This window comes from Orycteropus afer, unplaced genomic scaffold (assembly GCF_000298275.1).
Source record: "Orycteropus afer afer isolate SDZICR_OR568_19922 unplaced genomic scaffold, OryAfe1.0 scaffold00136, whole genome shotgun sequence".
In the NCBI taxonomy this organism is placed as follows: Eukaryota; Metazoa; Chordata; class Mammalia; order Tubulidentata; family Orycteropodidae; genus Orycteropus; species Orycteropus afer.
Window position 1 is genome coordinate 4,346,519 of NW_006921723.1, and position 16,222 is coordinate 4,362,740.

Here is a 16,222-nt window from a genome sequence, read left to right on the forward strand (position 1 = left end):
TAATATGAGCTTCCCGCCCCCCTCCCCTGCCCATGTTGAGTGCCATTGATGACATGATGATAACCCCTTGCCCTGGCAGCCACAGGGTGCCATAGAGCCATCAGCCTCAGGAGCCCTGACCCTGCAACACCCCACTGCAGGCTTTCTAGAGCCTTCCTGGCCCCTGGCACAGACCCTAGGGTCCCGGCCTGTGTCACGGCCCCTCTTGGCAAGTGCCCCACCTGGGTGACCCTGGGCACCACACCTCCACTAAGAAAACTGACTCACTTAGAGCCCATGAGCGGATGGCCAGGCTGGTCCCCAGATCTCACTACCCTCACCCCAGCCTGCTGTCTCAGCCTCTTGCCACCTTGATGCAGGCAGGACAGGGGAGGAGTCCCCCAGATCCCTCCTCCCCGTGGTTGTACCTGGTCAGAGGATGCCTTCCTGGGCAAGCAAGGCCCCTGTACAGACACCTGGCCTGGGGCAGTGTTCAAGGAGAGAGCATGGGCCATTGGGCAGCCCATGGGGGACCCTCTGCATAATCTCTGGATGCAGGGAGTGGGACAGGAGACCACTGGGCTGTCAAGGGGTCCTGTGGGGACTGGCCATTCCATGGAGATCTTGAAGGCTAACCTGGGCCAGCCTCAGACACTTCTGCAGGATCCCTGCTGCCAGTGGCACCTATAGCCACCATCCCCTGCAGCAGGTTGCTCTGGGCATGCTGGGCTTCGGGCTTCAAAGGGTTAATGCAACCCTGCTGGGAAGCCTCCCTCTCCACTGACTGAAAGGGAGGAGGGGGCTCCTGCCTAAAGACCCTCTCCAGTCCAACAGTGCTACAGGAAGTGGCGGCCACAGTGACCAGCACCCTTCAGAGGCTACATGCACCCAGTCCATGACTACCTTGGAGGAGTTGAATAGCTCCTGGCCATTGGGGATAGTGCCATTGAGGGGCACAGTGTGCTGGCTGGGCTGGCACGTCTGCGTGGGCTCCCATGGACACCTCTGAAGAGTGCAAACTGTGGCCAGAGAAGGGCCATGGCTGTAGTCCACACAAACATTGCATGGCTGTGGCCCTTGACTCTGACAGTGGCCAGTGCACACAGGGGAGACTGTCCCACATAGCCTCACAGCTGGACCTGCTGGAGTTAAGTCCTCAATCCTGGCTGGCATATGAGTTCCACTTCTTCCCAGAATGCTTTCATCACCACCCATACCAGCTCCACATGTCCACAGGTACACACCAAGGGAACAGCTTCTCTGGGAACAGCACTAGAGCACCCAAGGGGGACATTACCACCTTAACTCTGCACAACAGAATCCTGGCAGGCCTACAAACCACAGGAAGGGACTCCCCACCACAGTGGAGGGTATGGGTCCACGAGTAGTTTTTCTTTTTCATTTTTATTGTGATTTAGGTGAAAGTTTACAGAGCAAATTCATTTCCCATATAGCAATTCATTACTCATTTTGTTTCGTAACATCGACTGCAATCCCCATAATATAACAGATGTCTTCCCACTTCCTCCCTATGGGTTACCTTTTCCCTGTGTCCTTTTTCCTATGCATTCCTGCCCCCTGAGCTATCTCCCTGTGTATACACTGCCCTTCCTTCTGTTCTCCCATGATTGCTCATTCTAAGGAGTGTATCTACCTGATGTAAATGTTCACCCTCTATGCCTGCCTATTGTTTGGCTGGAAGCCACGGGAGTGAGTTCAACTTCAGACCTTAAGGTTAACTAGGGCCATAGTCTCTGGGGTCTCACCAAGCTCTATCACACCAGTGAGCCTGGTCTTTTTTTATGCTTGACTTTTGCTCCACATTGTTCTCCCACTCTATCCAGGATCTCCTGCTCTGATCCCTTTCGAGTGGTTGATGGCAGAAGCCAGGCACCATCAAGTTCTTCTGGTCTCATGGTCACATAGGTTGAAGTTCTCATGGTCCACTAGTCCCCTGGATTAATTGTTTCCACATCTTTGGTTTTCTTCATCCTTCTTTGCTCTGGATGAGGAGAGACCCATTGCTGCATCTAGATGGTCTCTTGCAAGGTGTTTTTTTTTTTTTTTTAATTGTGATTTGGGTGAAGGTTTACAGAGCAAATTCACTTTCCATACAGCGGTTCACATATACTCTGTCTCATGACATTGACCACAGTTTACCACAATGCAACAGCTCCCCTCCCACTTCCTACCCATAGTTACCTCTTCCCTGTGTCCATCCCTCCATGCACTCCTGCCCCCTGAGCTGTCTCCCTGTGCATAAGCAGCCCTTTCTCCCATGATCTCTCCAAGGAGTGTATCTACTTGAGGTAAATGTTCAACTCATATGCCTGTCTTTTGTTTGGCTGGAAACCACAAGTGTGGGTTCAATTCCAGATCTGAAGGGCAGCTAGGGACCATAGTCTCAGTGGTTCCACCAGGCTCTATCGGATCAGCAAACCTGGTCCACCCCCCCCTTTTTTTTCTCTCCAAATGATTTTGAGTTTTGTTCCACATTGTTCTATCAAGGATCTCCTACACAGATCCCCTTCCAAGTGGATGACAGTGGTAGCTGGGCACCATCTAGTTCTTCTGATCTCATAGTCATATAGGCTGAGGATCAGATGGTGTACCAGTCGCTAGGACTAATTGCTTCCATGAATTTTGGTTTTCTTCAATTTTCTTTGCTCTGGATGAGAGACCCATCATTGCATCTAGATAGCAGCTTGCTAGCTTTTAAGATCCCAGTCGCTACTTGCCAAAGTAGGAGGTGGAACAATGTTTTGTATAGTATGTTATGCCAATTGAGCTTTATGTCCCCCGCGACTATGGTCCCAAGCCCGCAGGTTCAACTACTCGGTCCCTCTGGGTAGCTGGCTGACCAAGGAGTGACCACATCCTTGCCCCTTGTCAGCTCTACTATACACCTGGGAATTCTGATCATTCACATATACTTATAGGACCACTGTCTGCCAACCCTATATATGTTCTTGGATACACTCCCCATTTCATAGACATACCTAATCATTCAGCCTGTCCACCCATCTATTCACCCATATACCCATGTTAGCCTTCACTGACAACACAGTACTGTATGTACAAAAGGGTTCATATTTATTGCTCGTACCTCCCATGTACCTATGTGTTTCTCATCCTCAGTGCTGCCATATGGGTCACTCACATTTGGTACATTTCTTGCAAGTTTTTAAGACATCCATCAATACTCACCAAAGTAGGATTTAGAACAATGTTTTTGTGTAATATATTATTCCAACTGAGCTTGACAACCTGTGACCATGGTACCAAGCCCACAAGTCCAACAACTCACTCCATCAGGGTGGCTGATTGCACCTAAGTTATCCTAACTTCACCCCATTAGTTCCAATTATATGGACATTCTTACAGCACAAATATGTATGTAGAAATATCGCCTGCCAACCTTAGGTATGTTCATGGGTATATTCCCTTTTGCCTAGACATACCTGATCATTCAGCCTGTCTACCCATCTATTTACCTGTAATGTTTGTCATCACCGATAATGCAGTATTATATATGAAAAGGATGTCTTTGTTGTCTCTATCTCTTGTGCACGTCTTCCTTTTCCGTAGTGTTTTTGTGTTGGCCACTTGCTTTTGGTATATTGCAGTGGGTGAGGTTCTGCCAGGGCTCCTCCCTGCCCACCCCCCCTACACACACAACCTTGCTTGAGCAGCTTCTATGGGGTCAGGTGAGTCCATACATATTTCACTCGTATGCTATTTAGCAGCATTCTGTTTCCTCCCCACCCCCTCCCCGCTAACCAACAAAGAAAGCTTCCTTCCATATACAAACCTTTCTTTTTTCACAAGTGAATACAGTATTTGTCCTTTTATGAATGACTTACTTCACTCAGCATATCCTCTAAGTTCATCCATGTTATGTGGTGTTTTGCAGTTTCTACATTATTCTTTAGTGTTGCACAGTATTTCATTATGTGTGTATACCATAGTTTAGTCATCCATTCTTCTGTTGATGGGCACTTGGGTTGCTTCTAACTCTTTGCTACCGTGAACAGGTGAGTACTTGTTCTGATGAGATGGACGAGGCCCTGTTGGTCACTGAGGATAGCATGTGGCCACAAGCATGTGTTCCAAGGCTCTGCTAGTGCAGGAAATCCCCACCCCTAAGGACCCAAAGCTTGAACTAGAGACCTACACCCAGGAAAGGAACACCTACAGGTACTTGAGCCCCACCTGCTCAGCATTCTGCTTTGAGTCTTAGGAAATATGCACTCACTTGACACCACAGAAGCTGCTCAAGCAAGGCTGGGGGGCAGGCAGAAGGGGCCCCTGGCAGAGCCTCAACCACTGCAGCAGCCACCTTGAAGCTCCACACAGCAGAGTGAGTGTAGCCCCTGACCACGCAGTGCCCACTAATCCTGACTTCCTGTTGGTTACCACAGAGGCTCAAGAAGGCCCTGGGAGGCCACGCCACTCTACGGGAACAGCACCCTGTGCAGGACAGCAGGATGGAGGGCACCAAGGCCCTGTGTGCTCTGAGTGCTATGGGCAGGTCGCGCCCATCCCGGGCCCACAAAGGGCCTTAGGGCTTTCAAAGCTACACAGGCAGCCAAGAGCCGTGAAACACATAGACAAACAAAGCAAAGTCAGGAACAAAGATCTAACGATTCCTTTCGTAAGACCACGTTAAATACACACAAGTGGTAAATTATAGAGCAATTTAAAATAAACTGATCAAAACCCAAAGAAAGTCAATGATTTATAGACAGTGGCTGCCCTTCCATGTCCACCATCTTGAAGACTCTCACTCACTTACCTCAGGTGAGACCTTCTACAAAGGTGCTGTTATGATGCAGCCCAGGGTTCCTCAGGCCATGGGCAGACAGAGCCTACACCCCATATCTTCACCTGGTGCTCACAGCCCATGCCCGTCTTACTGCCTGGTGCTAAAAGCCCCCATCCTGACCTCCCTGCCAGGTAGATACAGCCCAGCCCAACCTCCCTGTCTTTTTCAGGGCTCTTCCTGGACTGCAGCAAACAAGGTTCAGAAAAGAGGCTCTGTGGATCACCCCGGGAGGAGTCCTGGCCATGAGGATGGACAAAGAGGCAAGGCTGCGGCAGCCAAGACAAAGGCAGCTCTTGGACAGGGTTTTCTCTCTGGCTTCAGTAAACACTGGACAAAATGTGTTCCTTGGGGAATGACGACCCCTGGTGGTCAAAGTGACAGCTCCTTATAGCAGCTCCTGTGCAGAGAGAACTCTCTCCCAGAAGATTGGTCTCACTACCTGAATACAGCAAGGTCACCCTGGGTGCCAGCTGGTGTCTGTCATGGGCGTTCCCAAGGGTGACTGGGCCCCCAGCCCCCAATCCCATGAAGACACCATTTGGTAAATGCTTCCCAGCACTAAGCTCACCACCCAGCATAGCAGATAGAGGGCTTTCTCCTTCGTAGCATCAACTGAAGAGTGGCACCAAGGCTGGGGGACGCAGGGGATGTGAGGATACCAGGGAGACGTGAAAACACATGCAGAAATAAGAGGACACAGAGGGATACGGGATACCCAGGGGAACTGGCAGGACACAGAGGACGGGGGGACATGAGCCTTCCATGAGGCCATCGATCAGAATGACCCACTGGACTAAGGTATACACAGAGTACTTGATAGGCTTTGAGATTTATATTTTTAAGTGACCAAATCTAATAAAATGAAAAACATGTTTACTAAAACAAGTCCAAAGACAAAACAGGAAATGTGCTATAAAAATCAAAGCGTGACGGCCCGCGTGTCGGATGGCGCCATGAGTCGGACGCACTCCAAGCAGCTCCGCGGCCCCGACCTTGATGATACCGCTGGGAGAAGAGGACTTCACGGAATCGCTCTGCCTCCTCCAAGTGCCCTTCGGTTTTGTCCTCCTTTTCCGGGTTTTAAAGAGCTAAACGTGGGAATCAGGCGAGGCACCGTGCCCAGCTGCACTTCTGCCCGCCTGCACGGCCCTGCTGCTGTCCTCACCTGGCCTGGCTGCCCCGCGGACATCGCTGTGCTGTCACTCCTGCGCTATGCTCCGCAGCACATACTTGACTGTGTAGGCAAAGGCAGCAAACCCCACAATGACAAACAAGTTCGCCAGCGCACCCCCCAGGAGTCCGTGATGGCGGTTGGCCTGCTGCAGCCCTGGGGGGTTCAGCCCAGCTGCTGGTGCATGCCCATTGAGCAGTGGGGCCCCGTGCTGGCCGAGGTGGGCTTCACCATCGGGGACTACGTCGGGCAGGGGCAGGGTCGGGGGCCTGCTACTGAGCTCGTCCTGAGCTTTCTGCTTCTGTTTTATTTCCTGAGAGAGAGGAGAAAGGTATCGGTCTTAAAAAGCAAGCTGCCTAGGGGTTGAGAGAAGTGCTTCATCCTCCCTTAGGTGTGAACAGCACAGTCTATGCGTCACACTGTCCCAATCGCCACATTTATTCTGATCTGGTCCTATGAGGCAGCTAGCACTCTTAACCCCATCCCATAGGTGAGGCCACCAAATGGTCTCTCCATGGTCAACGAACCCAGTAAGGCTCAACTGCCAAGGCCCTGAGCCAAGGCCTTGACCATCACATAGCCCAGCCTCCCCACCACAGCCTCCATGCCAAGACCTGGAAGTGTCAAACTGCATCTCATGCTGCCTGCCCCTCTCCCCTCCCCATTCATTCAGAGCCTTGGCAGATACACCAGGACAGGTCCTGCCCCTACTTCCTCCCTTGCCTAGCTCCATCCCACTGCCCAGGTCCTCCATCTGCACACAACTGTCCCACTTGCCTCTCTTCTATCAGCCTGTCACCCATGTTCCCACCAGCCTGAAGCAAACACCTGGTGGAGCAGTCCCCAGTGCATTGGAGCCCCTGAGCATCTGCAGCTTGGGGACATGCATACAAAGCAGCAAATATGAAGCATCTAGGGAGAGGCCCTCACCTCTACAACCTCGGGAAACAGTTCACAGAAGACTTTGTCTTTTAGGTTGAATGTTAAGCTCTGTGCAGCCAGTTGTCTTTTCTGAAAAAGAGTAGGGGAAAGACCAGCTTGAAAGCTCATTTCAACTCTCAAAACTAAAAGCAGGTTGTCTCCAAGCCGAGGGCTGCTGTCCTTGTAGAGCAGCAAGCACGGAAAGCAGCCCACTCTTCACAACACACTGACTCAGGCATACAAAGAAAGACTTACTCATCTTTTCATCACTGTCAATTATTGACATTAAACCTGATGCCCATTTTAAAAAACACAAGAAATAAAAACATAAACTCTTAGAAAGGAAATAGGTGCTACCACCTCAACATGCTCAGTCTGAGTGACATGCATGACTCTGGAGGTGACCACTGCCACAGCCACTCCACTGAGACTGGCTCACCCCTCCCCCACTCCTGGAGCTCTACCTGGAGCTGAGCAGGTAAGTCAATGTGGTCAGTGCAGCAAGGGTCCCAGGGCAAGAGAGGGTTAAGGTGTGTCAAGTCTTTAAAGGTGGGACCAAGTATTGAGGATATGGGGACTTCCTCCAGCAGCCGCCTGCTTGCTACAGAGGTACAGCTATGTGTCAGAAACACAAAGAGCCTCCACAGACCCCCTGCAAGGGCACCTCCTCACCGTGAAGTCTGAGGTCTCGATGCTGCCCAGCGTGGGGCCCTTCTCTACCATGAAGCTGAGGAGTCCCGTGAGGATGGTCGAGACAGACCACGCTGGGTTCCACGTGTCAGGGTGGAAATCGGTGATAGAGAGACACAGCCTGCAGAGAATAGTGGCTCAGCAGGGGCAAGAGCACCTGGCTCCACCGCAGGAAGCTCAGCCCAGGGCACCTTACCTCGTGTTACATTTAAATCTTCCATTGGGGGTTATCATATAAATACTAGGAGGCTTAAAGGGAAACTCTCGGGGGAAGATTAGTTTTCCATGATAGTAGCCACCTGCATGAAACAGAGGAAAGAGCCTATCACTGCCCTCGTACCCCAAGGCCATACCTCCCCATCACCCTCCCACATCTTCCCTTCAGCCTCCCAACTCAGACCTCAACCCCCCCACCCCAACATGTCCACACATGGCATACAGGTCCAGCCCACACTTGTCATTCCCTGGTACCCACTCCAATGCCCACCTGCACACCACACTGCTCACAGCACAGCCCCCGTCCTGTAAAACCAGCCCCATGTGGTGCTGGCATCATGGGGAGGACATCAACCCCAAGCAGACCCCCACAGCTACTATTCCCTCTTCTTCCCTCCAACTCCCCCTCCATGTACCTCCCCCTCATGCAGAAGAGGCCATCTAGAGGTTCTTCAACTGTAGCCCTCCTATTCACCTCACAGTGGAGCCCCTCCCTGGGGTGCACCCCACCCCCCAGATTTAAGGCTCCAACCCAGAAGCCCCTCCTCCTCCACCAACCAGGCTGGGGGCACACAGCCCCCACCCATGACAGCCACTCTCCCCTGAGAACTCCCTCAGAGCTCTCCTTCAGTGCTCCCCAGTCACCCAGTGAGGCCTCTGCCTACCTCTGGATACCCTCACTACTGCCCCATCTCGGTAGGCTGTGAGCTCTACTTACTCAGCTGCCACAATGCCTTCACCTGCCTGGCCTCTTCCTCCTCTTGGTCAGCCCCCACTCTGTTTCACTCTCCTGGGGTCTCTGTGCCTCATGGCTGTAGATCATATCCCACTGACCCGCATCTCCACCCCGGACATCTGCCCCCAACACATACCCCCCAAACACCAGAGTCCCAGGAGAACCACCTATTCAGCATTGCCCTAGACACCCAATAGGCCCCATGACATCCAAGATGCACTGCTGATGCCTCCCCAGACCTGGTTTAGTCTCAACTGTCATTGTCCATGACTCTGCCCTACATTACACCCAATCCCTCAGCAAGTCCTGTCAGTGTTACCCAAAAATCAACCCAGATCCCAGCTCACTACTCAGCATGACTAGCTCCCAGGTCAGAACCCTGCTGCCACTCCAGGCCACACCCCCCCGCTGCACATGGGCGGCACCTGGAGCTTGTCCAAATGCAGACCCACCGCCAGTCCAGCATGGCAAGGCCATGCTCCATAAATAGCAAGGGCTCCCTAGCAACCTGTGTGGGGTGTACACAAGTACATGTGTACCCATGTGCACAAGGGTATGTGCGTGTGCATGTATATGTATACACACATGCCCAACTGTGTGTATGTATACCCATTCCCATGTGTGACTTGTGACCATGTGTGTGTTTTGTGTGTGTGTGTGTCCATCCAGGTGTCAAAACTCACCTCCAACAGCACCTCAGCCATCAATACCCTGGCTAATGTGGTGGTGGTTTGGAAGGGGTTGTCTGGTTAGAAAACTAATAAATGTTCACTACTTATCTGGATATTCACTACTTATTTGGAGGGAGTTCTGATGGTGTAGTGCCTAAAGCATCTGACTGCTAACCAGAAGGCTGGTGGTTCAAACCCACTAGCCACTCCTCAGAAGGAAGGTTGGGCAATCTACTTCCATAGTGATACTGCCTCGGAAACCCAAGGAGGGATCACTATTGATTGGACCTGACTTGATGGCAGTAGTTTTTTTGAGTTTTACTTATTTGGAAAACACCAAAAACCACAAGAATTAGAGGCTATTCTTAAGTAGTTCCCTGCTACCAGAAACCACTGTTCCTGCTTGTTGTCTGTTCACATTTGTGAAGGCTGTGCTTGCATTTAATAAGCCTTTCTGTCTACTGTACAAGCTTTCCTGAAACCTGTCTCACGTCCTGTCTCAGCCTTGTCTATGAGATCTCAAGAGAAACAGCCCCTCCCCATAAGCCCACATCAGCTGCCATGCTCCATCTACCCAGTGGTCAATAGTTTCAAGGATGCCAGGACACCACCCATTGAGACTCTCCAGTCTTGTGTCTCCATTTCCCTAGGTCACCCCAGAATCAAGTGAGACTGTCACACCAAGGACATCGCACATCACATTCTGATACGTTTGGCACTCTACCTGTGGAAGAGCACCACCCCACAACTCTCCTCTGACGGTCCAAACCAGTGGTCTTCACACTGTTTCTCCACCAACGGTGCTCTTCAAAGGCAATCTTGGGCAGTGCTCCCACACAGAGGCACAGAGGTTACTGCTCTGGCCGCCTGAGGCAAGGACCCAGGAACTGGCCAGATGATAGCTCTGCATTGGGCCTGCCCTGTTAGACAGTGTCCACAGCCCTTGTCTCTGGGCCCAGAACCCCAAGGCAGACTTGGGCCCCACTGATGTGCCAGTGGCCTGCAGAGACTCACAAATGGCAGCTCCAAGGTCTACTTCTTAAATGGCAAAGAGTGCTAGATGCCACCAGATCAGCTGCTGCAGCAGGAGAATGGTGGTACTGGACACGTCACCCCCTGCTGCCAGGGCCAGGATGAGCAGCCCCTGCCAAGAGGCTCTGTAGCCTTCCTGAACCTCGTACGTGCATTCTACACAGGGCCCACCCTCAGCTCTGAGGCTGACATGAGATGGAAAGTACCTGCTCAGAGACCAGCACAGAGCAAACCCTGGGTGCACACCCTTCTTCCCCTGTAACATCCATCTCAGTCCTGGAGAAGGCAGGACACACAGCGCTGCAACTGCTCACCCCAGTCTGTTCTCCCCAGCACTGACCTCATATCAGGGGCCGAGTGGGGCACGGGTGCTTACAGGCTCTGAGCAAACACCTGTAGACTCAAACGACCCTAAGGTGAACTCTCCATTAAGTACAATTTAACACACATCCAGAGTAGAAAAACTGTCACAATAATACACATTCAAGACAGCAACACTGTCACAAACAGGAGATGCCAGGCAGGCATGGTCTACTCAAAGTACAAAAGGCAGTACAAAGATAAGACCGCCCCTCACTCTCTAGCCCAGAGCAGAGTACTCACCCTCGTAAGGAGTCAGCTCAGGGCCTCGAACGACATAGTGCCTGAGGAAGAGAGATATTACTTGATATCTGGGGATGACGAATTCTCCAGAACCTACACACTCTGAGGCTAGGCATTCCATGACCAGCCAGACCCAAGCACTTACACACACTGAATGAATAAGAGATAGGAGGTAGCTGGGAGTCAGGCCTCAAGTCAGTGGTCTCCGTGCCACAAGACCGCCACCTCTGAATGTTCTGGTCACTCCACAGCAAGACCTCAAGCCTGTGTTGCTAAGGTTCCCCTAAAACACTGCTGCTCCCAAAATAATACCCAAGAGGCTAATTCTTCTACCCATCAATATCTACTAAAATCTGAAATAAATCTCAAACTTCATAATCCTATCTTGAGAGGTACTTGGAATTTTGTATTTTTCATGCTTAATTACTGCACATGTATGTAAGAACAAAGGTGGGTGAGGCTGGCTTGGCGGCACTGGCATGGATGTGCCTGGAAAAGCCAGGAAGGACCTACAAGCAGCTGTCCTTGAGTACAAGGGACAGGAGAACCCACAATCTTCACTAAGCCAACGTATGCCAAAAACTAACCCCAGGTAGGGCCCACACATCTCAGACCAGGTGAAGCAGTGTTTGGACTCCACCATCTCCCTTGCTGAAAACTGGGCCTTACACAAAGGGTTATTTGGGGTTTACAGACTTTCAAACAAAACAGAAAAGAACAAAGAAGTAAAACTAAATCCCAAAAACCAAACACAGCTGTCACTGTGGTAATCACCCCAGGTAGTAATCTCTCCCCAGGACACGCATGTACCCAATGGAACACCAGTAGGGCCCTAAGACAGTACCATCTGCTGGTGCAGTTTTTACACCTGTGCCACTGGGCTAGACCAACCGAGCAACACACAGCCCAACAGAGCAAGGGAGGGGACCCACCTACTCTGAGGCCCTCAGATTAAAATAATCTACTTCTAGAAAAGGTATTTTTCCTGCTATACCATGGACCTGACCACCACCCCATGAAAGGCCTGTGTTCCAGATGGATTCTCAATGGGCATCTGAGAGCATGGATTTTGGGAGGGTTCCCCCCACTGTCACAAACATGAGGGACCCATGGTGCTGTGGTTTATGCAGGATATTGCTTTCTAAAGTGTGGGATTTTAGGTCCAGGCAGAGAGAGTACCTATGTGACTAGCACCCAATAAAAACGCTAGGTCCAACTGAGTTTCTAGTGGGCTCCCCTGGCTGGCAGCATTTCACATGTCGACAGTAGCGTTCACTGGTGCTAGGGAATCAGTGTGTCTTATGTGACTCCATGGGAAAAGGACTCTAAGATCTGTGCCTGGTTCCTTTTTCCTTTGTTGATTTTGCCCTGTGTCCTTTCACTATAACAGCTCCTCACCATGAGGATGACTGCTAAGTCCTAAGAAGCTTCCTGACAAACCAGCAAACGTGGGGGTGCTCTTGGGGACCCTCAACCACAGACTCACAGGGAAGGAGAGGTCCCCACACAGAGGGTTCCATGAATCAAGGAGGAGGTAAAGAACTGGTGGAACTCACCCCTTCATCTGCCAACTCCGCCCTAGGTCCTACGTTTGATTTTGTGTCACCTGGGGGCAGGGGAGCTCGGAGAACAGCTATACTCACACCTAGCCAAGCCCACCCGGGCCCCTTCTGCCTTTCTAGGGCTGAGTCCTTCTCTGCCAACTGAGGAAGGTAAACCCAAAATCATTAAGTATCTGCCCAACCTGAAAGACATTTCTTCTTAATTAAGAATTTTTATAGAATTAAAAAATAATTTAAGTTTGTTTTTTAAAGATTAAAACATAAAACACCTCTCAATCGAAGAAAACGTGATTTTTCAATACTTCAACCTCACTTTCTCACAAAATCAACTGTAACTCTGGCTACAGTGCAAAGAGTCCTCAGAGGCAAAGTCCTGATTTGGCAGCTCTTGTAACCCCCACTTTGACCCAGCAAAGGAGCCATCAGGAAAGCATCTACACAGCACAGGGGCCCTTGAGGCCACGTGAGTACAGGTATAGAGGCAGGGTCGAGGCTGGTCCAGTGCCAGGAGCTAGCATGGAAGACCCTGCTTCCTTGGGCCACAAATGCTCTAGGCAGGATGGCCAGTAGGCTTACTCTGTGCGAGGCAGCCAGGCTGGAGCAAGGGAGCAGTGGTCATCCGAAAATGTAGTTTCTCCTCTAAGTACTAACTCCACAGGTGTGAACTGACCCACAGTGGTGAGACCCAGCCCACCAGAGGCCTGCACTCCCTAAAGCTCCCCTCCAGTGCCACAACCATGGCTTTCTCCAGGAAAGGCTCTCTTTGTCCCCTGTATGTGCAGTGTAGTAAATTACTTTGTGTGGCTTTTCTACCCATAAGAGTTTGTAAACTCCAAGGTGGGATTTGCTATGAGCAACTGAGGAGCTCTTGATTGCTGAAGGTGTCCACCTGGAGTATTTCTGTTGGGAGTGGCACAAAACAATGTTCTGGGAGGTGCCCACTCTCTCTCAGGTGCTTAGAGTTCTGATGCTATGATTGGCTGGTTTGACCACCCTGCCGGGCTCAAAAGGAGGCCTCCTAGAGGCAGAACTCTCTCAGACTGCTGGTTGAGGAAGATGTGCTGCCGAAAGAGACACGCACCCCAGGAAGAGACACGTGCTGCAGGGAAAGAGGCGCAAGAGACACGCATCACTGAGTGAGACACCGAGGGACCAGCACTGCTGGGAAAGAGACTGTGAGAGACTGTTGGCTGAGGGACGGTGGGCTGGGAGAGAGACTGAGCGTTTTTCCTGAGCTTGAATTGTAGTCAGGTGCTTCCCTAATAAACTCCATAATCTGTGAGTTCTGTGTGGCCACTGCAGCGAATTATCGAACCCAGGAGAGAGGTGGTGGTGCTTTGGGAGGAACAGTTGGAGAAAGGGCTGGAGGGAGGCAGCATGTCTGGCCTTGTAGGAATAGGCCTTGTGTTACTGCTGGTAATCCTGTCTTCCTCTTATGGGATTAGAGGAGGTGAGAACATGTGGCTTCCTTGCTGTTTTTGCAATATGCTATTCACTTCAAAGAAGACCAAGAAGACTAAGCATACTAAGTCCTCCAAATGCCAACTCACACCAGAGGAGGGCGAGCACCTCTCTACACTGTGACCGGGAATACGAAACGCACCCAGCAAGAGTAGCAGAAGCCTGGTACTGACAGCCAGAGCAGGGGTGCAGGGCCTCACCATTCAAGGATGTTTGAAGGGAGGGGCTCAGCGCAGATATAAGGCACTGGGTCCTTCTTGATCCGAAGGTAGTCCTGCTTCAGTCTCTGGGTGGCCGTCGTCGGAGCTCTCTTACTGCTGTTGCTGCTCATCTATTAAGAAAAAGTGCACAGGTGACCAAGAGCAGGAGGTCTGCCACCACACCCTCCCCCGCAAAGCCAGCTTTAGCAGCTGTTTGCCTTAATGTCTACATTAATTCATTTCTTAACTTTCCCAGTTCATCAGGCCCCTAATGTTAACATGTACAGTTCATCTTAGTCACCCAGGATCAAAACCAAAGGGTGCCTTGAACTGCCCTAATCCATGATCTTCAACCTGCCCCATGCTCCCCACCCTGCCCACCCCCCTTGCTGGTCTCAGATCCTCATCTCTACCTGTCACCACCTTCATTATGCAACACAGATTTACTGAGCACCTGATACAGATTGAAATAAAGACAGCTTGCAGTCCCTCTCCTCCCCTCAAAGAACTTAAGCAGAGAAGTCGACCTCAGATGGAAAGGGTCCTGGGAAGGGGTGCACTGAGGCCTGACAGAACAGTTCTGAGTGGCCTGGGCACATGCCCAGCTCTGTACGTGAGGCCATGCTGATGGTTCCTGACACCATGGAAACCAGCACACACCGTAAGCAGGGCTCCATCCAAAAGCACACAGTGGTCATGAGTAGGAGGAATAGGAAGCAGAGCAGGAGGCCCTCTAAGGCCAGAGAGATAGCGACCCCTGAAAGACTCAGAGGCATGCGTGGGGCCAAGGATGACAGAGTTGTGAGTGCTCAAAGGACGGCACTGGGTCAGTGCATTGGGGCTAAAGCAGACATGGAAATATGGAACTGTGGCTACTTAGGGGCAGGGCCCAGTTAACCCTGGGTCTGCACCTTCCCCTTAAGGTGTTAGTGTGCCCAGAAGGGTCTAAGGCCGAATATTCTGTTAGAAAGGACATCATGGCGGCTTAGTACAGGATGGACAGATGGGATGGTACTGGCTGGGCAGCACTCCTAAGCTAGGAGTGAGGTGGTGACCTGGATCAGAGGACCCCAGAGCCCCGCAGCTGTGCTTCAGAGGCTAAGGAGAGGAACAGGGATAGGGGATACCGGAGTCTCATAATCTAGGATGGAAAGGCAAAAAGCCTCTGCTGCTAAAAATAAAGTGTGAAAACCACCACTCAGACATGGCAGAGGGCAAAGCATACATAAGGATGTGCACCGTTAAGGATGTGTAAGCTAGGAGGCGGCCTATCGGATGTAGGCAGTGAACAGGGGCTAACCCCATCCTGCCTTGGACTGGCTGCTACAGACCTGCTACCTCAATGCCTTCTTTCCTCCTCCTACCATCCCCTCTGCCACTCAGCATTCCCACGCCGCCCCACACAGCACACTCTAACCAAACTCGTCAATGAGAATAGTCCTAGACATCAGCCTAAGAATCTCCATCTGGACCTCCCAGCAGGTACAGACCTGTGGTCAGGGCCTTTGCAACTGCAGTTCCACAGACAGCCACACACTGGCTCCTCCTTCCCTCCATCCCCTGCACATCCCTCATCAGAGAGATCTCTGGACTCCTGGCCCCTTCACCTGGTGTCTCTCTCTTTGTAGTACTTTTCTAGTCAGTCTCCTTGACCAAATGCCAGCTTTAGGGGTGCAGCAGCCTGCTTCTGCTTCTGCTCACTATCTGTCCCCAGGGCCTAGAAGGTAGGCTTGGTCCTCCTTCAACCCTACTTCCCCTTCCCACTACGATCATCTGAATTCAGGACCACAACGGCCTCCTGACTGGTCTCCCAGCTTCTAGTCTCTTCCTATCTCGTTCTACCTTGTACATTCATGTCAGATTAACTTTCTCCTTGCCAAAAGTCCTTCCAGATCCAATCACTAAGCAAACAGCATCAATGCCTCCCCACTTGTCATAGCCTCCACAGAATATCTCAGTGGCCTTCCCAGTTTCCAACTCCCAAAGGGAGTTATTACCCAGCCCACCCCCTCCTCATTGAAGTCTCATGGCTGCATCCTAGCCCAGCTTCTGCTGACGGGAAATGCACCCAGGCCCTGGAGGCCTAGCTCAAGAGCCAACTCCTCAGAAGCCACCCTGGTTTCCCACTCTGACCACCTCCAACACTGCCATTCAC

At 51.4% G+C, this 16,222-nt stretch overlaps 1 protein-coding gene across 1 annotated transcript; it reads right to left on the reverse strand.

Annotated features, from left to right (window-relative positions):
* Positions 1-6,003: 6,003 nt before the first annotated feature.
* UBE2J2 (ubiquitin conjugating enzyme E2 J2) lies at positions 6,004-14,198 on the reverse strand. Its single transcript, XM_007945400.2, has 6 exons — positions 14,068-14,198; positions 10,845-10,885; positions 7,783-7,885; positions 7,569-7,707; positions 6,906-6,986; positions 6,004-6,288 (listed from the first exon to the last, which is right to left on the reverse strand). The coding sequence occupies exons 1-6, from the start codon at positions 14,196-14,198 to the stop codon at positions 6,004-6,006; spliced, it is 780 nt and encodes a 259-aa protein (XP_007943591.1).
* Between the last annotated feature and the right edge of the window lie 2,024 nt (positions 14,199-16,222).